This window comes from Nelumbo nucifera, chromosome 8, assembly GCF_055504915.1.
Source record: "Nelumbo nucifera cultivar China Antique chromosome 8, China Antique-T2T, whole genome shotgun sequence".
In the NCBI taxonomy this organism is placed as follows: domain Eukaryota; kingdom Viridiplantae; phylum Streptophyta; class Magnoliopsida; order Proteales; family Nelumbonaceae; genus Nelumbo; species Nelumbo nucifera.
The window spans coordinates 27,555,617-27,578,674 of NC_142656.1; the positions used below are offsets into that span (position 1 = coordinate 27,555,617).

Genomic DNA, 23,058 nt, shown 5'->3' on the forward strand with positions numbered 1-23,058 from the left:
TAACACTCGGCAACTGAGGCCTCTTGATCTGAAGCACATTGAAATAGGAGCAGGAAGGACTCAGCAAGAGGAACATCAGAACACCAAGGGTCCTTCTAGAATTTGGTCCTATTACCGTTACCCACCCTAATTGAGACTCCCCTGCCCAAATCTGAATAGGTCTTCATTATCCCTTTCCATAGAGAATTACCCTAGTTAGGAGGAGGATCCCTAGTTCTCCAATTCCTCCAACTCACACCATATTTATTGGCAATGAGAGATCTCCACCACGCATCAGGCTTTACAGAAAATCTCCAGATCCATTTACCAAGCGGAGCAGAGTTAAAATTCTTCAGCTTCTTTATACCTAACCTCCCATCTAATTTGGGGAGGCAAACTTGCTCCCAACTCACCAAGTGCACTTTTTTTCTCCTCCCAGCCTCTCCAAAGGAAGTTCCTTTGAAGTTTTTCAATCTGATTTGCAACCTTCTTAGGAATATAGAAAAGAGACAAGAAGTAGATAGGAAAATTGGAGAGAGTACTCTTAATTAGAAGATATTTTGTCTTCCAAGAAGCCAGCTTCCTTTCCAATCTCTCAATAACTGGGTTCCAAATTGCAGAGGAACCACCACTCACCCCTAATGGGAGACCTAAATATTTAGTTTGGAGGGACCCAATCTAACAAGCCAAAAAATCAGCACACTCAGCTAAATTAGACACTTGGCCAATTGGGATGATTTGGCTCTTGTTCCAATTTACATTTAGCCCTATTATCACTCAAACCAAGATAGAATCCCAAGGACTAGTTCCACCTGAGAGGGAGAGGCATCCACAAAACATAGAGTATCATCTGTAAATTGGAGAATGTTCCACCTTCTCTCCCCCCGGCACAATTGCAAAATCATCCCACTCTCTCGAGCTTGCAACCTTCTTACAGAACAGAGTCAAGATCTCCATTACACATATAAAAAGAAGAGGAGATAAGGGGTCTCCCAGCCTAAGGCCTTTGGAACTATCAAAGAAACCTGCAGCTTGCCCATTTACTAGGACTAAGAGCTTTGGAGAAGTGATACAGACTTCAATCCAATTTCTCCATTTCTGCCCAAAATTCATCTGGTGAAGCACAAGGTCCACACATCTCCAGTTAACATGGTCATAGGCCTTTTCAATGTCAAGTTTACAGATCAAACCTAGTGAACCTTCATTTTTCCTTGAATGAATGAGTTCATTAGCGATCAGCACCGAATCCAGCATCTGTCTACCCAGAATAAAAGCACTTTGGTTGTTTGAGATGACATTACCAAGTACTCCTTTTAATCTTTCAGCAAGCACTTTAGCTAGGATTTTATGAAAACTATGTAGAAGGCTAATCGGCCTGAAATCCCTTGTATTGACTGCACCTTCAATCTTTGGAATAAGGGTGATGAAAGTAGTATTCAGGCTTCTTTGCAAAGAACCCCTCTCAAAAAAATCCCAGAAAACATTCATGATGTCCTGTCTCACCACATCCTAGCATTTAATATAAAAGAGATTTGAAGACCATCGGGGCCAGGAGACTTCTCATCAGCCAATAACTTGATAGCTTCTTTGATTTCCTCCTCAGAAAAGGGACCCTTAATAAGGGAAGATTGCTCCTCACTCAACTGGTTAAAAGGAAAAGGTCTGAAAGACCAAGATTCCTTATACAACTTCTTATAAAAATCAAATGCCACAAACTTCATACCAGTCTCAGAGATACCTACCCTGCCCTCCCCCTCCATTCTGGTTATTACAGAAGCTCTAGCTCTAGCTCTAGCTCTAGCTCTAGCATTTGCCATTTTGTGAAAAAATGTGTATTCCTATCCCCCTCTTTCAGCCAAGCTACTTTGGCTCTTTGCCTCCATTTAATTTCTTCCACCACTGTCAATTTGTCAAACTTCAACTTGGCCTCCCGTCTTTTTAATCTGAGCTCCTCAGCTATGGGACCAAGTTCTTCAGCTGTATCTATTTTCCTTAATGAAACTCAAGAGAGCCTTCTTCTCTGTGTCTGAATTCAAATTCTTTTCCAACTTCCAAATCCTTAGTCTTGCTTTGATGGCCCCCAATTTTTTTGTCAAAATGAATGAACTGGTACCCTCTACCTGCAACTCCTCCCAAACTAATTTCAACAAAGGAACAAGATTAGCATCCTCAAATCAAGCATTCTCTAATTTAAAAGGAACTTTAGCTCATTCTAGTTCCACAAACCAGCTGAATTGGACTATGATCTGACACTGGCATAGGAAGAGCAATCTGCTTAAACTCCGGGAAAACATCTTCCTAATTAGAGGTAACCAGAAACCTGTCCAGCCTCACTAGGGTAGGAAGATCTTGATTGTTGGTCCAAGTAAACATGTCACCATAAAGAGACAGGTTTTGAAGTTCAAATCTGTTGATAAACTCCGCAAATTGCACCATTTCCCTCGATCTTCTCCCACCCGAACTTCTCTCATCCACCGACAATGTGACATTAAAATCCCCGCCGATAATCCATGGACAAGAAAGATTACCCCTAGCCACAGCCAATTCCTCTCAAAATTCCTCCCTCCGACTTCGGTCATTAAGGCCATACACATTAGTTATTTGACAAACATTACCATCAGCAAACTTCAAAACAAGGGAAATTGAAAAATTCCCAATCTGAAATGAAATCAAGACTACAAACTGTCTGGTCCCACATGCTCAATAACCACCCCAGCACTTCCAACAGCATACTGTTCAGCGGACTGTGGAACCAATGATATTTAATACTGGCTCCATGTATTAAATTCATGGGTCCCACTAAAAAATGCGGGCTCCATGTATTTAATACTTGCGTAAAATGTTAACCACAGCCCGCTGAACAGCTAAACTGTTCAGCTTAACCTTGGTCGTTTTTGACCTGGGTTCTCAATCATTAAGACTTTAGGCTCAATTTGGGAATGAATACAAGTACAAATGTGTGCAGTACAGATATAAGGTTTAAATTGCTATATTATAAGGCTTTGTACTGGACATATTTGTATTTACACTCTTCCCAAACCGAGAAGTGAGCCTTAAATCTCCCACAATAAAATAAAATTAATCATTTGAATTTATAACATCTAAAACCTGCCCTTTGGGTTGCATTGATGTCAAGGTTCAAGGTATTGGTATTGTTAAGAGTAGGACAATTTTAAGAATATTCTTAGGAAACACATGATGTGGAGTGTTTAGGATATGCACTATGTCAGCAAGCTCACATAAATATCACAAATGCATCATGAGCACTAAATTTGAGCTCAAACAACCGTTTATGTATTAATTCATAAGAATAGATATATTTTAGGGTAAACTACTTATACCTCCCCTTGTAATTCTTGACAATTGCTTTAACCTTCCTCCTTTGAACTTTGACCTTTTCATCTATTCGTACAAATGGTAGTGGTCAGTTTGTATAATTTATCTAGAATGTTGGAAGAGGTTTTTGGAGAGGTTAAAGTTAAAGAGAGGTCAAAGCAGCAGCTCAGATTTCTTACGTTTTTCATTGCTTTTATTTTTAATTAATTTGACAAAAATAATAAAATAATGTATAATTTCTGTCTAATGGAACAAAAATGTTTGGATGAAAGTTATATTAATCGGGACATGTCATACAACTATTATATATTCATTTATTGTGTTTACGTAATGTGCCTACTACATCCGGACCCCGACGAATTGGGTATGATTTAAAAACTTTCCCAAATATTTAGATTTAAGCCTTCTTCAAAAGATTGAAACTAAATGCAGTTGAATAGAAGGTTTAAAAGACTTAGAGAGAGAGTGTGTGTCTGTGCGAATAAAGCAATTGTAAAAATGTTTCAACAATAAGTAAACTAAGCAACTGCTTTAAGTAAAATAAGATACAGTTAAACAAATAATGTAAACAAGTAAATCAAATAAGTGCAGCAAATATATGCACGTCACTACATATTGCAGAAAACAAAAATAAATGAACAAGTAAGGAATACAATTAGGTGTGATGTATTATATATCAGCCACAATGAATACATGTTTGATAAAGTTGATGCAGATTAAGGTTGCATTTGATACCACTGGTGTTCTTACTTGAAACGTTTTGGGTCGATAAATACATATTGTAATTTATTTTTATTAAGCCTAACCAGGAAAATACATTAGCTGCTCGAAGACAAGTCTTTTACATGCAAGAGACAAAGAAATCAGGCATACGAGTCTGGGTATGAATAGTAACAATAGAATGAGTTGCTTCGCTCGCAGACTTGGGCATGCAAACAATCAAGCAATGGGTGAAAGATGTAATGAGAGCTCTGCAGTAAGCAATGATTTGAATAATCTTCCACAGGGGTCTAAAGTTTTCCCCCAACACAACCTCAATGACTATTAACAAATCCCCCTCCCAAAAAAGAAATATCTATAGATAGCAACTTAGCAAACTTTAAGCTCTAGTAAGGCCATAGCTTCTGCTTCAATAGGTGTCATTACCACTTGCATGGACTGGATGAGGGTGTTGCTCCATCGAAATAAAGCTTCAGAAATTGATCATCTGACCTTTGCCACCCACCTACATGTTCACTCGATCAGTAATTTCACAGGGGATTTGAGAGAGAGCTGTTGCTTATCTTCTGAAAAGGGGGCCTCCTCTATCACAGCTTTGCATTTAGCTTTCAATATATGCCAATACATGATACAACACTTGGCAAACAATGATACCTTCTTAACATGAAAGTTGGATTCCATGTCAGCCCATTCTTCCAGTTTTTGAAGAAAAGTTTCATCCCCCAGTCTTCATCCCAAGCCAGAAGCCAATGTAGCTCTCATGGTATGGCGATTCACAAAGATATGTCCATTGTTTCTTGACTGGAGCGACATATATAGGAGACACGAGGTATCATCTAGTCAAGCTTTCTTGGCTAACTCTTTTCTTACTGGAAGCATATTGTGAATTCATCCCACCATGTTATTAAACCAAATGCATTAACCACCATTGAAGTTTGAGCTTCCTCCAGTTTAAGAGTTTCATAGGCTCCCACTGTAGTAAGATTTCCATTAACTAAATGAATCCAAACCAGCTGGTCGTCTTTGGAATTCAAGTCCTGAGAATGGTAGCACTGTGACCTGGATCAAAATGGTTCCTCACCTCCGTTTGGTTTGTGGGAAGATTTGGGTAGGATAAGAAAAGATGGGATGGGATGGGATGGAAAAGTGTAAAAATTTAACTTTCCATTGTTTGGTTTTATATGGGATGGGATAGGATGGGAAAGTGTAAATGATCTTCCTGTGAGTTGGGTACGGGGTCAACAAAAGGGGGACCGAAATGGCACTGTTCATCTTCCTCCTTCATTCGAGACGAATAGAGGCGACGACTACCCCCTTCATCTCCCCCCTCTCCCACTCTCCTTCTCCTCTCTTCTTCTTCTTCTTCTTCTTCTTCTTCTTCTTCTTCTTCTTCTTTTTCTTCTAGTTTCAACCTATCTGTTTATACCCAATTGCTACCATAACTTGTATGGCCTCGAGGCCTTCTTTCTAAGACATATTATTTTTTTTATTATTATTTTAATTAAATTTAATTCCTTTAAATCCCTGAACTGATGGTTGATGATTTTATTCTTTGATAGTTTACTCCAAAAAACTGTTACGCGGAAACCAAAGAGCTCAATGCTTCCTTCTATTCTACTCGAACTCCTGGGTCTCTGTTTCAAACTTGCTTTGAAGCATTTTTCCACCTAAACTTTTGAATGATCTTCCCGTTGTCAAACGTTTCCTTCTATTTTTCATCTCGAATGATCTCCCCAAAAGTTATTACCTAAACTTTCAAATGGTCGTGATCGATAATGTTGACGATGTCATCACTGTTGCCTTTGGCATGGTTGTGCTCTTCTAACTTTGACGACGATGATCCGCTCGGATGCTCTTTACATGAGGAGGGAGATGGAAACTCGAGTTTTCTTAAGTTTTTTCATTGAGGTCGCACTGTTTTGGTGCGACCCCGATTGCACAATTTTGGGATCTCGCATCCCACTTTTTTCTCATCCCATCCCCCTATTTCCCTTGAAACAAATGAGAGAAAAAGGAATATTTTTGGAATATTCCCTTTTTCTCATTCCCATCCCACAAACCAAACAGAGCCTAAAAGAATTGGTACTCCACCCTTATGTGAATATTCTTACTAAAGTAAAAGAAAAAATTATCAAAATTAATTTCTTGGCCATAAAATTGACAAAAAATATCAAGGATGCCTCGGATCAAAAAGACCTCATCTATAAAACATCTTCCAAAAATGAGGATATCATTTACAATCAGTCGATCACGATGAGATGATTAATTTTGCAAATGTTTCCTCCTAGGCCCCATTCGCTTTTCGGTAAGTTACTTACTCGAGTAAATGCAATTACCTGGGTAAGTTTTTCCTAAGAAACACTTACCCAGGTAAAGTGCATTTAACCATGTTCTTTTATTTCTTAGGTAAATAATGTAATGACCATTTTAGTCATAAAAATCCATTATTAAAAGGGGCATTTTTGTCTTATTCAAGTGTTAGCAACTTTCCTCCTAGGTGGAAAAGTTATTTACCCACTTAGGAGATGGGTATATACCCAGGAAAATAAACTTTCCCTGATCCCCACATTAATCTAAAAAATGAACATGTGATTCTTGGTCAATGGGAACCAAAATCCCATTGACCAACTTTCCCCCCTCTCAAAATCCAAAAAAAGAACGCCCCCTAAAGTAACTCATGGAGGGCTTGAGAATCTTGACTGAAAACCAACTGCCCTAGAGAGCACATCCATGCCTACAATAAAGAGGTAAGGAGAAAGAGAGAGAACACCATTGATGAAGGCCTTTCCATGATGAAAATTTTGACCCACTATACCATTTAGAACAATAGAAAGGCTGTGCAGTGTGAGCACTCTCCCATGAAAGAAAGCATACACGTATGGAGATATACCCAATGTAAGGTTGCATGGGATTGCAGATATTCCCAATGTAAGGTTGCAAGGGACTGCACAAACAGTGTGAGCAGTATTGTGAGGATTGAATCCGATCTCTCCTATAACTAATAACTCTTTCAATCTTACTACTTTAACCAGACACTCTCCCAAAACTCTTATAGCCCTGTGTTTTCTCCAATCATTTGGTCCCCTAACATCCTCTTTCCTTGCTACCTTGACTTGTTCCTCCTATGAAAATAATCTTGCAAATTGCTGCACCACACTCTCACTCATCTTTTGGACTCTTTCTCCAATGGCTAGAATTGGCTCTAGAACCTAGAGAAATTAAAAGAAACTCATGTACATGGGAACGAGAAGAAAAACAATAACTGTCAATTGATTTATCTCTCTATCTCTAAATACAGATTGGTGAGAGATATGTATTATCACATCATATAATGAGAGTCACTTCAACTAAAATTATTAGGTTTCACCCCCTTAAAGCAAGAACGTTAACATGACATTTCAACCATAAGGCTCAGTTTGGATGGAGTACAAATAAAAATATGTAGAGTGTAAAACCTTATATTTTGTATTATTTTATATGTATTTATACTGTACTTATTTGTATTTATACTCTTTCCAAATTGAGCCTAAATTCCAATCCTTTTACTAGAACTGGTAGTGAAACTTCCCCATTCCAACTATGACACATGTTGTCTTATGAAAAGTTGATAATGATACTATAACCAGTATCATTTTTGTATTGTGTTGATATTTCAAACCTTGCACGATGTTTAAGAAAATTTTTCTCCACAATCCTTTTACCAGAATTGGTAGTGAACCAAACAAACTATTAAGCCTTAATAATGGGTTAAGATGAGAAAATAAAATGGAGGTTATCTAGGCACATTCATTAATGAATAAACTGTGTAAGTATGTTTGTGTGTTTTATGCTAAAAATATACACATGTAATAGTTGAAGTGTAACATATCCCAAGTTCCCAACTCATTTCTTTAACTTGTGCTTGATATTATTGGTGTTTCAACATGTGATGTTTTAAATTCAAACACTATTTACAGTGGTGGATCTAGGACCTTTGATCAGTGGGGGCAGGGTACCCAGTGAGGAAGATGGGTATACAATGAGGGCGACTAAAATGCTATCCATTCTATTGGGATCTTACAGCCTTATATACAAGAAAAATGAAATAAATTTATTTGAAACTGGTGATCTTGAAGACACCATGTGGATAGGTCTCGGTATTCAATTAAGACGAGGAAAATTGTTATCTCTAAGTTTGAAAAGACAACATAAAGGGATGAGATTGAGCTGTGAAGGGATGTGAAATGGCAAAAGGTAAAAGTTAAAATCCTAAATCCCAAACCTCATAACTTGTCAATATGGAATAGAGACTTAGGTGTCATTCTTCTATGTTTTCTTTTGTTTTTTTCTTTATTTCTTACCTATTCACCTCTAAAAAAGTTACCCCATTTAAGAAACTAAGCCAAATTTTATTTGACTCCCTACTATTTTATTTGGTAAAGTGTTGGACCAACCAGTAGGGGTGCTTATGGTTTGATTAATTGAATCATCGGCTATTTTTTGAAACTAAACCGATACTACTAGTTGTTTAAAAATCCCTGAATCAAAACCAAATCCAATCAATCGAAAACTGAACCTGTCCTTCGATTTTTCAAAGATACCAAACTGGTTCAGTTAATGGAATTTTTCAATTCGGTTTGGTTTTTTTACGAGCACCCCTATCAATCATAACCTAACCCACCCTGATCAAATGAACAAGGTCTATTGAACCTGACTTAATCTATCCTATATGTACTACACCTATACTCAATGAACAATATTTATACAAGTATTTTAGTTCTGCAATGTTAAGTAGATTGGGCTAGCAAAGGTCCACCATAACCGGAACCTTGACCAAAGCCTAACCTGATAAGATCCGGCTAGTGTGGATTTGCCCCTTCACCCAATCCACTGACATCCTTATATGTGACAAAGCATTCACAGTGATTTGTCCATTGTTGTGTGGCTATATCCAATTGCCACCATTCGTCTAAACACGCTAAAACTTAACCATGGGAAGCATAGGTAGGGGTGATCATTTCCAGCCTGTCTTGCAATATATTATGCATGTATATATTAAATATATTTATATATACATATAAATATTATATATATATTTGTATATCAATATTATAAAATGATATATATAATATATTATTATATAATATACAATATTATACATAAAACTTAATAAGTGACTTAGACCTAGGGGTGGCAAATGCGTGGGTTGGGTTGGGTTGGGTGAGGGTTGAGTACCAACCCACCCATTCTGACCCACTAACCCATTTGTCACCCATGTTAGTGGGTCAGAGTGGGTCACAACCCATTTTGACCCTGACCCACCCTAACCACCCATTTGACCCTCTAACTTTTTTTTTAACTTTCCATTTTTTTTTAATTTCATAAAATATATAATTATGTATTGAAATTAAGAAACATAAAAGTTCATTTTTTTAAATAAAAATAAGAAATGCATAAAAACACATAAAATGTCAAAAATATATATTTCATGTAAAACGAAATTTGCAAAAAAAAAACAAAAAATGTAATAAATTGCAGAAAAATATAAAAACAATTGCAGAAAAAATACAAAAGCTGCAAAAATATAAAATTGAAGAAAACGGAAATTGTAGTTTGCAGAAAACAACAAAATTTATAGAGGAAACACAAAAATTGCTAAAAAAGCAACAGAAAATATAAAAATGTTGATAAACAGAAATTGATAGAAAAACACAAAAAATATTGAAACTTGATCAAATACAGAAAATTCAAAGATCATATATTTCAATAAAAACACAACATAATCAAGAATTGAAGAAAATGTATTTTTCAAAAATAAACAAGAAAAAATTGAATAAACAGAAAAGATTGTGACGTTCTAGATCAAGCACAGGAGGGAGGAAGAACCCCTGTTTTCTAAGAAATGCAAAGAAGAAGAAAGATTGAGAGAGAGAGAGAGAGCCTCTGTCTACTGTCGATGTTTTGGATGTAGCACAAGGAAGAACGACCAATGTTTTTTCTTTTTTGAGAAACCCAAAGAAGAAGACTGGGCCAACGAGCGCAAGAGAGAGAGAGAGAGAGAGAGAGAGATCTTGGAGGATGAAGCTTGCTAGTGCATCGGTGTTCTCCACCGACAACAATCTTGGCAGCAACATCTTGTTCGACGGAGTGAGGAAGGAGCAGACGATGCTTGTTATGCCATCACTAGTTTTTACCGGTGGCGATCTTGGCAACAATGATCTTGTTCAGCAGACTGAGGGAGGAGCCGAAGAGGCTTGGTATTCCATCGTCTACTTTACCTGCGATGATATATTCGGTTGAGTGAGCGAGAGGTCTGGAGACAATAAACCCTAAGTTCCTTTTTTTTTTAAGTTTTTCTTAGTTTCCCCTTAACCGTCAATCGACCCAATGAGTAACCCTTGATCCAACCCCACCCTGACCCTTCTCCCCTGACCCTAATGGGTCATTTGACCCATATTGACCCACCACTAGAATGGGTGGGTATTGGTGAGTTATAAGGTGGGTGGGTTGAGTGGGTCAAATGGGTTGGGATTGAGATTGCCAGCCCTACTTAGACCCAATGCACGGCCCATAATCAACCCTAGCCATGCTACTCGATCTAACATATTGATGAAGATAGAATAATCTTCTATTGTCTCAGAAGGCATGTTTACTAGTCACCATTGCATGTAACACTGGCAGTGGTCCAGTGGTGGTGCTAACCCAAGAAGGCAGACCAATTACAATCCTCAATCAAGTTCTCAAAGGTAACAATTTCTACCTTTTACCAATGAAAGGTACCGTTGACATAATTGCTTTGCAGTTGTGGTTTCCTCAAATCTTAGGTCCAAATTAATGTAAAATCTGAATAAATCAATAAAGTATAAAACATTTATTAGGGCAAAAAGTTGGAACCCCATTACAACCCAATCTAGGCTGAAATTTCAAGCAGTTCCATGGTCTTTTTACTGTTTATAAGCCAGGAAGACAAAAAATCGGTCTATTTCCGTTTGGCACGCGGAAGATCTAGTCGTCAAAAGATGGGACGCCGAAAAGATGTGTGAAGTCCATATTGGGCTGATTTTGGGAAGCTCCAAATGAAGCTTCTCACATCTTTCGTGTTTTAATCTCACGCGGAAAGACTCGAAACGACGCACAGAAAGACACGTATTTGCCAAACGGTCTTCAGGCTGCTCAGATCTTATGTCAAAAGCTCAATGCGCCTTTTGACTGTCAAAGCTACAAGAAGATCTTCTCAAAAAAACTTGCCAAATGGGCCCTAAGTTTTCAGAATTATCTGAGGTCCAAACCACGAAATTTGGTTTGGTGGCTGCCATTTATCACAAATACCTCTTGATCCACCAAACACACCCTATATGTTTATGGGTTTCCTCCTTATTTAATGAATTAATGAATTATGTAGGGATGGAAATGGGGCAGATTTGGGGAGGGTTTTGTAAATTCTAGACCCTGCCCGTACCTGCCCCAAAACCCATAGCAGGTTGAATTTTGAGAATATAAATTCTCCATACACATGAAAATGCAAAACCCTCTCCGCGTTCAAAGAGGGTGTGTTTGGTGTGGAAATTTTCTTATTATTTTTTGTCATATATCTATACTATTATAAAAAGTACGAATGAGGGTGTGGAACTTTTCTTGACTAAAATGCCCACATTTGTTATTTAATTGGTCCATCTCTAATTATGAAGGTTGAAAATGTAATTTCAATTAATGCCTTTCACCTCCCCTCTAATTAACTCTTGTATTTAAGGTACTGACTCCTATTATCTCTTATTAAATCCCATATTTAAGTTATTTTTTCACTAATAAATGCTATTAATTAGATATGTATCCAATACTTTTAATAATATAAACCCATATATTTTAAAACTTACTCAAAAACAAAACAATTCTTTATCTAAGTGATGACTAAACAATTCAACTATTCGAATCAATTTGGTCAACCCATGTAGTAATAGATAATAAAGATTTTTAAATAAAAAAGTATAGAAAATTACAAAAATGTAGAAAAAACAGACACATTTATGATATTTTTTTACTAATCAAATTTAAAAACAAGTGTAATAAACAAGAATATTTTTATTGATGATGAAAATTAAAATATAGAAAATTATAAAAATGTAGAAAAGATAAACACATTTATGATATTTTTAATTAATCGAATTAAAAAACAAGTGTAATAAACAAGAATATTTTTATTAATGATGAAAATGAAAATACATAATATAAAGCAAACCAAAAATGAAATTATTTTCCTATTTAGTGAAGATCAATAGTTCAACTTTTGGATAAAATCTGTCAACCTTTAACACCATAATTAAATAATAAAAATTAATAAAATACAACAACACAAAAATAAAAGAAATACATAAATTTAAAAAAATATTTGGGCACATGTATAATATCCTATATTTATCATATTAAACAAAAATATGTGTAAATAACAATCTTACTTTTACACACATGGAAATAAAAAAAAATTATAGAAAAAATTAAACACATCTATAACTCCATATTTACACTAATATTAAAAATATAAATAATATTGTAGAACTTTCTTTTGACTAAAATACCCATTTTTTTGAATTTAATCACTATTTAATTGTGAGGTTTAAAATATAGTTTGAACTACAATTTTTTCACCTTATTCAATTCCCTCTCTTTAAATCTTACATTTTTTTTATAAATGTATAAAAAAGTTATAGAAAAAATTGAACATATCAATAACTCCATATTTACACTAATATTAAAAATATAAATAATATTGTAGAACTTTCTTTTGACTAAAATACCCATTTTTTGAATTTAATCCCTATTTAATTGTGAGGTTTAAAATATAGTTTGAACTACAATTTTCACTTTATTCAATTCTCTCTCTTTAAATCTTACATTTTTTTTATAAATGTACAAAAAAAAATATACACTAAGAAGATAAAACATTACAAAAGAAAAGTCCAACCAAGCGGTTAGGTCTATCAATGATACCCAAACTTTCAGCTCAATCAGATTTGGATTTTGCAATCCGCATCCGATTAATAGTGAAAAACAAAAAATATAAAAATAAAAATACATGAATTTTATATAAAATTTTGGATATATTATTCCTATCATTATCATCACCTAGAATTTCCACATGCAAAGCATGTGCACACTTAATAATGAGCAATAAATAAGTAAATAACACAAATAAACAACAAAAATTCTAATTATTTGATTAACACACGTAGAAATACATAAACTATCAATTATCCTTCATATAAAATTCAAAATATTATTAAATTCAACATCTAGTACATAAAGTTTATATGCTTTCCAACAATATACGGGTCAGAAAATGTCGGATTTAGCCTAATATCGTACCCTACTTATACCTGCACAGGTACCCATTGGATAGAGTAGAAATTGCCATCCCTAGAACTATATCACTAAAGGTCAACCAGTGGAAGACATGATTAAATACTAAAACCCCTCGAATAGGAACTTGATTGTAGCTCAAACCTAACAAAAAACTCCTTCACTATGAGTAAAATGCAAAAGTTGGTCCTACAGTTCTACAACCACGTACATTAAAATCATACTACACAAGTACAGAGAGTTGTGGATTGATTTGTGCAAGTATTAGGTTCAATGTATGATTTTACCATTACGAAGAATTTCAAAAATGAAAATTACAAGAGACACATTGGTATTGCTTTAAAAAGTGTATGGATAGAATTGAAAATAAGGAAATTCATCCAAGTCTCAAATCAAGGTTTAAAATATCAATACATGGTAGGGGCATATTATCCTGTATTGGAGCTTGCTCTCTTTTTTTTTTCTTTAAAACTGGTTTAGAGGGATCAATCTAAGGTTGGGGTCTACCCCCTGAATCAGGTTAGACACCGATACAACCACTGTAGGGGTGTATTATTAAGCCATCGATACAATACGATATATCTGATATAGGACATATTGTATCAAAATTTTTAACCTCGTCCCTAATATGCACCAATGACACTAGATGATGATCAAATAAGGTATTCATCCAGTATACATGTGAGAGTTAAATAGACATTTTAAACAAAACATCAATGACATTGTTGAAAATAAATTCTATTAGAAAATGAAAGTAGAATTAATATATGATTATTAATTTATTATCATTATTTTAATCAAAATAATTAACACAAATTAATAAAAAATAACCAAGCTTGTCCAACCGAAAAACAATGATTAAATTGCACTATTTGAACCACCTCGACCCAATTACATATGTCATAGCCAACTCCTTTAGCTTGAACTTCATTCGACAAAACTTGTGCATTGAATGGGGCCGCTAGTTTTATTAATAACTTACATAGGGATGTTAATGCATCAAGTTTGGCATGGGTCTATTCCAACCTGACCCCGACCTTGACCCCAACCCAATCAAATGGATAGGGATTATTGAAACCATCTTATATATAGTATATTTATACATAAAATACATACATGTACATAAGCATTCCAATGCTAAAAGTGTTAATGAGTCGGGTCTAGGGCAAGTCCATATCTACCCAAACCTGACTCAAAACCCAACCAAGCCTCAACCTAATCCATTGACATCCTTAAGTTGATTGTAATCGCAACATGTTGTAGCATAATGGTTAATTTTCCTACTTGTCATGTGAGAATGTTTAAAATTTTAATACGATACACCCGATATGAAGCGTATCATATCGTATCTTTGAAAACCCGATACAAGATATGTATGGAAATATGTGCACCGTACCCATATCGGAGGCGTATCGAGGGTGTATCGGGGCATATCGAGGGCGTGTTAGGGGTGTATCGTTAGCGTATCGACAAAAAAGATACGACCAAAAACTAAAAAAAAAAATAAAGGGGGAAAGCAAGCTTCTTTTCATTGAAATAAGCCTTCTTTCACCCCCAAATGACTCTAAAACTCCAAACTTCATTCATAGAGTGCTAGATTTGCAAAAGTTTGCAAGAAACAAGTGTGAATTGTTAATTTTTTAAAGATTTTTCAAATTTTGAAAAAAATATGGCAAAAAATAGATAAATTTTTTCAATCTTTTATAATATCTTGTGCTTTCTTTTTTTTTTCTTGAATGTTTAAATTTATATTGATCTGCATTTCTTACATTCAAAATCACAATTTTTTTTTTTTTTGTGTTATCAGTAGATTTATGGATATTTCATGAAGATATTTGGGGAAAATATAATTTAACAAAAAATTGAAAATGTAATTTTTTTCTCTACCTATAAAGACTAAATATGTTTTAGATCTATGGATTTATCTATCATATCCATAGAGCAATTGAAATTTCTTCATTAATATTTTTTTTGATATTTGATATTTTTAGAATTAAAAAAAATAAATAATAATTAATTATATTTTATCATTTGATCACAACAATTGAATATATTATAATTCTATGGATGATCTATCATATCCATAGACCAATTTAAATTTCTTCTTTAATAATTATTTCTTTTATTTTTTATTTTTAGAATTAAAAATTAATTAATTAATTAATTATATTTTATCATTTGATCACAATGATTGAATATATTATAATTATATTGACGATCTATCATATCCACAAAGCAATTGGAATTTATTTTTTAATAACTATTTTTTGAATATATTATATAATGTTTATTTATTTTTTATAATTTTTGGAAACGAATAATAAATTATTATTAATTATATTTTCACATAGAAGTTATGTCAATGCATGTTTTATGGTTGGATAGGAGAGTTGGGTTTTTCTCATCCCATAAAACATGAAAACTTAAGAATTATAATTTATTATAGTTAAGCATAGGACTTTTAATGAAATTATAATTAGCTATAATATATTTCTTCATAAAACCATTAAAATATATTAATATAATGTATATACACCTTATTGAGGTCTTATATTTAGTGTTGTTGATGTATTTTTATGAGGGTCCATTTTGTTTGCAGGAATAGGGGTCTGGAATCGGAGTCGGAATGGGCTATTCCGATTCCAACTGTTTGGTTGGGCGGAATCGGAATCCCATTCCCATTCCTGCTGGAATGGCATTCTCCCATTTGAGGGAATGGCCATTCCCCGCCCCTCCTTGGGAATGAAATCCCATTCCTGCTGATTTTAGTTGCCATTCCCATTCCTGTCTGAACCAAACAGACTATGGGAATGGACCATTCCGATTCCGATTCCGAACCAAAATGACTCTGATTTATTAAAGTATTTATAGTGTTTCCAAGTGTAATTATGTGTATCTTAGTTTTTCTCCGATATGCATGCATATCCAAAACGTATTCCGATACGTTTCTTAAAATTACCTTTCCAATACACTTGACATTTTCGGTACTTTGAAATTTACGTATAAGAGACTTTGAGTTCAGTTTTTAGTAACAAAGGCATTTGAAATTTATATTCAAAAGTTGGAATTGATTTGAACCAAAAGTTGGATTTTTCAAAACCACGCGGATTATGCCAAAAATGGTTGCCAAATTAAGGGGTGTTCCACAACATTAACGAGTAAAAAATTCAAAACCATAATGGGCCCCTAGCCCCCTGTATCCCATATGAATTGTGTTAAAGACATTGGATCCTTCCATCGATGCCCCATACAGGGTTTCCTTACTTTTCCTCTCCTTTTCTTATTTTTTATGAAGTTGCTGTCATAGTTTTTAAAAACGAACTGGTGATTAAACCGGTCAGGGGTCCGGTTACAGTTCGAATGGTCAGATTGTTTGATCCAAACGGCCGGCCTATTCTGACAAAATTAAAAAAAATAATAAAAAAATTGAAAAACGGTCAAAACCGTTTAAACGGTTCGAATGATTAACTGGCCGATCCAACGATTTGCTGACCAAAATCAATGATTTTAGAGAAGAAAAAACGGTTTTAAGAAAAAATGGATGACCAGTTCCCAGTTTTTCCGATCCAACCGTCCGATCCGGTTTTGAAAACCATAGTTGCTGTTACTTGATAGCTATCAGGTTTGACTTTGATGTTAGACAATAGACAGTAAGATAAGATCAAATGGACAAACCCAAAACACTTGTTGGGCCCACACAGGAAAGATTGCTTGTCCCAAAAGATGTGAAAAGATTATTACTTTATGACATCTGACTTTCTAAGGATGAAGATAAGCTGATTTTAAATTCATAAGCAGATGGCATCTCTCCTGAAGTGAAGGCCGGGTTTTGAATCTTTTGATGGTTAAAAGTTTCCCTACTTGTACCTTTTTTTAGTGAATTCATTTCTTGGTCCAGTACAACATGAATTTCTATTCTTTATAAAATTATCCAACAACAACTACAATTTCTATAAATTTCTCGAAAACCAAACAAATGAAATTTCTAATGAAATTCAAGTGGGTATTGCTTTTTTCTACTTGTACCCTTTTTAAGTGAATTCGTTTCTTGGTCCAGTCCAACATAAATTTCTTTATAAAACTATCCAACAACTTCTACAATTTCAATAAATTTCTCGAATACCAAACAAATGAAACTTCTAAAGAAATTCAAGTGAGTATTGACTTTTTTAAGATATATTGACAGAAAAAGCCCTCGAGTGACAATAATTCAAATTTATATGGCTGTACTCTGCTAGTAAGTTGTTACAAAGAATTACAACCAACAGATTCTTCTACACTATGAAATCAAAAGTTCAAGGTCAAGACACTAGAGTCTTTTTTTATGATACAAAAGATAATTAAGTCTTTTAATAATCAATCACATCTAAGCTCCCTGAAGGACCTCATGGGGGCATCATGTTGGCCAAAGATTTAATAAGAGTAATTCTACCAATAAGAGAGAGAGCGAGTTCTGTTTTTCACCCAAAAGTTTCTTTCAATTTTCCCATTAAGAAATTTGAAAGTCTCCTTGTTGGCCGTATTATTGAGAACCAGGCCACCTAAATATAAGTTATTTCTCGACTCCAAAGGAATTCTAAAAATCTTAGATAAAACTTTGTGTAATTTATGATGGATATTCTTAGAAAACATAATGGTAGACTAGCAAAATGAACTTGACGCTTGAGCAAACTTTATCAATATATCCTGAATTTTAACACATATCGGTATAGTAGTTTTAGCAAATATAAGACAATCATCAACAAATTGTAAAACCGGGATGATAGGGTTATTACTTAAACGCCTTGTAACCAATGGAGCTTCTAGGAAGAGATGCATCCCTCAAGAGATTTTTAGTAAAAACCTCAGCATAAAGACAAAAATATAAGAGAAGATCACCTTGCCTAAAAACCTCAGAAAACACGCATGCATTAATACTTAACACCAGATCCCATGTGCTATGACACAAAAAAGATATGATATGCGAATCAAAGCCCCATGATACATTAAAAAGTGTGGCAAAATCTATTACCCACAACACTAACACACTGTAGCCATACATTGAGAACATCTCCACTATTTAAATAATTTAGGGTAAAATACTTGAACATACCCCGAGATTTCTAAATAAACATAAAACTACCTTCCCACCATTATGTTGGATGGATTTAATGAAAAGACACTTTTACCCTTTCTAAATCAATGTCATCTTCTACCTAAACCCCTCCTCTGCACAAACCATTGGAAGAACAACTCCATGATGTGTTCGATGCAGCAATAGCCAGTTCCATCCAAGACTATGACAAAAGGCTTTTCAACGAAAATGATAGCCATTAAAACTAAAACTAATTCCAAGGAACCACCCAGCAATAACATGTTTGATGTGGACCTTTTGCTTGGAAGATGCCATGGTATAACTTGTTGAAGGGGTCATACGATGTGCCATGTTAACACTTCTTATCGTTTTAAGAACATAAGGTATGTTTTATGTTTAAGCTAAGTGGGATAACACATAAATCATATTTAAGTCTATATATATATATATATATATTTAAATTAATTTGTGAAAATTCAGAATATGCTCAAGTCTTTTATCGAAAGGTTCAACTAATCCGAATTCGAACAAATCGGAATCGGACGGGGTGACAGGGATACGCGGTACCACCGATACCGAAGTCTACCTTATCACATAGAATCTAGAATAACACGTGTTCTTTTCGGAGAGGATTAGGTTCGTCGCACCATCAAGCTGTTGCCTCCGCGTTGCATACTTTACTTACAACGCTAATATCTAATTTCTTAATTATCATAAAATCAAAGTATAGTATTATTTTCTTAATTTTATGCATGCATTATGAGCCAAAGATTTTGAGATGGGAATGACTAGATTTCTCTCGACCATCTGATCTATGGCAACTGATAACCCAAAATTCTATATGAGACGTAATAAAGGTTGATGACAACCAATTATTGCCTGCCACGTACCCTACTCTGACCTCTTAATGTTTACAGTTTTTTATTACAAAAAGATAACAACGCACTTTTGATGTTGCGCTTTTAGGTTTAAACTTTCTCTTGTCAAAAACCGTTTAAAATTCGGCGGCCAAAATTTTCGAAGTTTTCAGACAATCCCAGGCTGGACGTGGACGAGTCGCAAACTCTCACCCACCATATACCTGCAGGCTGCAGCCCGCTTGATACTTTTGGCTTTCCCGTGGGGCCCACCATTAACTGAACTTGCCACGTGGCCTAATAACACCGACTCAACAAATTCGACGGACTCTTTTACATCCGTGAGCAGAGTAGCCACCACGAGGCAATCCAAATTTTGGATTTGGCAGAGTCGTCTGGGCTAATGCTAAGTATCCTACACTTATATGCATCCACATAGTACGAGCCGAAAAGACAAAACCACCCTTGTGTGTTCATCTCTTTGCCCTTATTAAATCGAACAGGGGGGCTTATTTGTCTTTTCAAGGAATATGCTCAAGTCAGGACTCTTGAAACGAGTAAGGAGTAACCCCCTTTTCTGTTTGAACTTTGAAATGGAAACGGTCAACACATTAATTTTTCTGAGATTATTTAATTGATTCAATTAAATGATGCTAATTGCTGTAGAGAACCTTCCCCTGCGACAGCCTCTGAAAAAATCTTCAAGATTACCTGTACTATTTATAATCCTTTCCATCTACTTATTCTCCATCGTCTGTGTCTTTTTTTCTTCTTGGTTCAGTGCTATCGATTTTGGTTGATCTTCTTGTAGCGAGAGGAAGATGGTTCGAGTGAGCAACAACCTAATAGGCATTCTAAACTTTGTGACGTTCCTGCTCTCGATTCCGATCTTGGGAGCAGGAATATGGTTGGCAAACCGAGCCAGCAGCGACTGCGAGAAGTTCCTCGAGAAGCCCGTTATCGCTCTTGGAGTGTTTCTCATGGTGGTCTCTCTCGCCGGACTCATCGGTGCATGCTTCAGAGTCTCATGGCTTCTCTGGCTTTACCTTCTTGTGATGTTCCTCCTCATAGTTCTTCTCTTCTGCTTCACGATCTTTGCTTTCGTGGTGACTAACAAGGGAGCTGGAGAGGTGTTGTCAGGTAAAGGGTATAAGGATTATAAGTTGGGGGATTATTCCAACTGGTTGCAGAAGAGGGTTAACAACAACAACAACTGGAGGAAGATCAAGAGTTGCTTGATGGATAGCCATGTCTGCAAGAGTCTCAATGACACTACTTCCGAACCGATGGAAGAATTTTACGCCCGGCATTTGTCTTCAATTCAGGTATATAATCATTTCTCTTCCTCCTTCCCTCCACCTCAAAATGGTTGTTAGGGCTTTCTCATTCTCAAACTCCGCTGTCTAAGTAGGGTTTCTTCTTCTTAGCTTCTGGGTTCTTAAATTTTTGTTTTATTCATTATTTCTCTTTGAGATCCGAAATGGGAACTTTTATTTGTTGATTTTTGTTGTGGGTTTTTCTTTTTTTTTTTTTTTTGTTTATCTGCCCATCCGCTATTACTCGCAGTTTCATGTAATCAGAATCCGTTTCATCTGTACTTGATTTTTTTTTTTGTTAGATTTGGATTTCTGATATTCATATTTGGATCCATTGAAAATAGAATTAAGTGGCGATTGTGGAGAATTAGTAGCATATGAGAACATTATTGAAGGATTTCTCTTGGAATTTCTTGGTGGAGATCCCCTCCTGCGTTTGGTTTCATACTTGTATTTTGATCTGTGTTGATTGAATCAAAGGATAACGAAATTTTCCTTCATTTTCTTGTAGACATGACAAATGGGTTTTAGTATCTGGTTGATTTCATTCACCATGTCAACATGATTTAATATCCACTAATTTCATTTAGCTCTCTGGTTCATTGGAAAACTATTTATGTAAATCTGTATTTCTTTTCTGATTAATTACTTAACCATTTCTGTGTTTATCGCACGTCGGTTTTGGCTCCTTATTGGATGGTTTTCTTGGTCAAGTGACAAACAATGTTAAGCTTTCCTAGTTATCGGGAAAAAAATCTTCATTTCTAGCAAAATTTCCCCAGTTCTGTCTTGCATTCTCAACCGATATTGCACAGCTAGTATTATATTTTAAACAACTCTGATGGAAGTTTAGAATTGGGCAAACGATAGTATATTATGTTTGGAAGTTTTGTAGTTGGAAATGTATCATCATCAAAGCCTTATCCCAACTATATAGCTACATGAATCCTATTTCGGCATTCCATTCTGTTTAGTTTAATGGCATAGCCATTGTAAAAATAAAATTATAAAATTATGAGCACTTTTCAAAGTCTGATCTTCCCTTTGTTTCTTCTTCTGATGATTGCAGTCGGGCTGCTGTAAGCCTCCAACAGCATGTAATTTCCAATACGTGAGCCCAACAGTCTGGACGAAAACCAATACAACCAGCTTGCTTTCTGATTGCAATAACTGGGACAATCCCACAGGCTCGCTCTGTTTCAACTGCGATTCTTGCAAGGCTGGAGTACTTGACAATCTCAAGAAGGACTGGAAGAAGGTGGCTGTCGTGAACATTATCTTCCTCATCTTCCTCATTATTGTCTACTCTGTTGGCTGTTGTGCTTTCAGGAACAACAGAGAGGACAATGCATACCCCAGATGGAAGGGATACCCTTAGATCACTGATTTAGATTCGACTAGTCTTAGAGAGTTGGACAGAGTGATGTATCCTCATTAATATTTTGTTTTTTGTTTCTTTCTATGCTGAGTTACAGAGATGTGTTTATTACTTTATTTTGCTTGTCTTGTATAGATAATCTCTGTATGCTAGTTTGATTATTGGTATCATATCCAGCTTAGGTTTGTGCATTTTGAATTTTGTTATCATTGTTTACATTGTTGTGGTTTTAGAGCTTCCAGCTGCCATTAGAAATCAGTTGAACTTTAGAACAGATCTTACTTGGGCAATTTAGGAAGGCAAATGGGTTGCTGAATAGTTGCAATTCTTCTTCCAATTCCCTCGTTGCAGCTGAGACACTGGTTTCGGGATAAGGTTAGCCAAACTTGCTTATGGGGGTGGGGATAAGGATGATCTAGTTTCCAGGCATCCTTAGAGGTGCCATGTGTAAGGGATAAGGATGAGACGGTGATGGCAACTTTGGAAATATCTGTCCCCCTCTTCCGCATATTCCTGAAATTGAAAATATTTCATTTGATAGTTCCCTTCAGAAGACAAAATCCAAGTTAGTAATCATGCCAAACTGTTCGGTAACAAGTCTCATTGGAACAGGTCTCCAAATGGGCTAATTTAGACCATTCTGAGATCTACATATCTTGGTTGGTGGCGGGGATTGAGAGGAAAGCATGTGCGTGCTGACTTGGGTGAGATGGTGAGCTTTCGTGGACGACTCTCCATCAGGGTCAAATGAGTGTTGGCCGGGATGAACAATTGGCGCGCCCTGTTTGGTGCGTGTCCCATCAGTGTCTACTACCTCTTTGCTTTGTCTGGGGCCAAGCCTTATAAACAAAAGGGAAAAAACAAGAGGATGGAGAGGGAAGAAGAGGGTGAGGTTGGAATTATGGTGATTACTTGCATTGACTCCTTTATCTTTCATTCTCTTCTTACCGTGCGTCTGTGCGGTAACTTTCTGCTCAAGAGAAGCAAGGATTGGTCACCAACTCTTTTACAGAGGATAGGTGGATCACTGTATTCAATCTGTTTTGTTGGCTCGGCTGGTCAAAC

At 35.6% G+C, this 23,058-nt stretch overlaps 1 protein-coding gene across 1 annotated transcript; it reads left to right on the forward strand.

The window, feature by feature from the left end:
* The first annotated feature begins 19,882 nt into the window (after positions 1 to 19,882).
* Positions 19,883 to 22,184, forward strand: LOC104605360 (tetraspanin-8-like). The gene is made up of 2 exons (XM_010270094.2): positions 19,883 to 20,624; positions 21,685 to 22,184. The coding sequence occupies exons 1-2, from the start codon at positions 20,121 to 20,123 to the stop codon at positions 21,991 to 21,993; spliced, it is 813 nt and encodes a 270-aa protein (XP_010268396.1). The 5' UTR covers positions 19,883 to 20,120; the 3' UTR covers positions 21,994 to 22,184.
* The last annotated feature ends 874 nt before the right edge of the window (positions 22,185 to 23,058 follow it).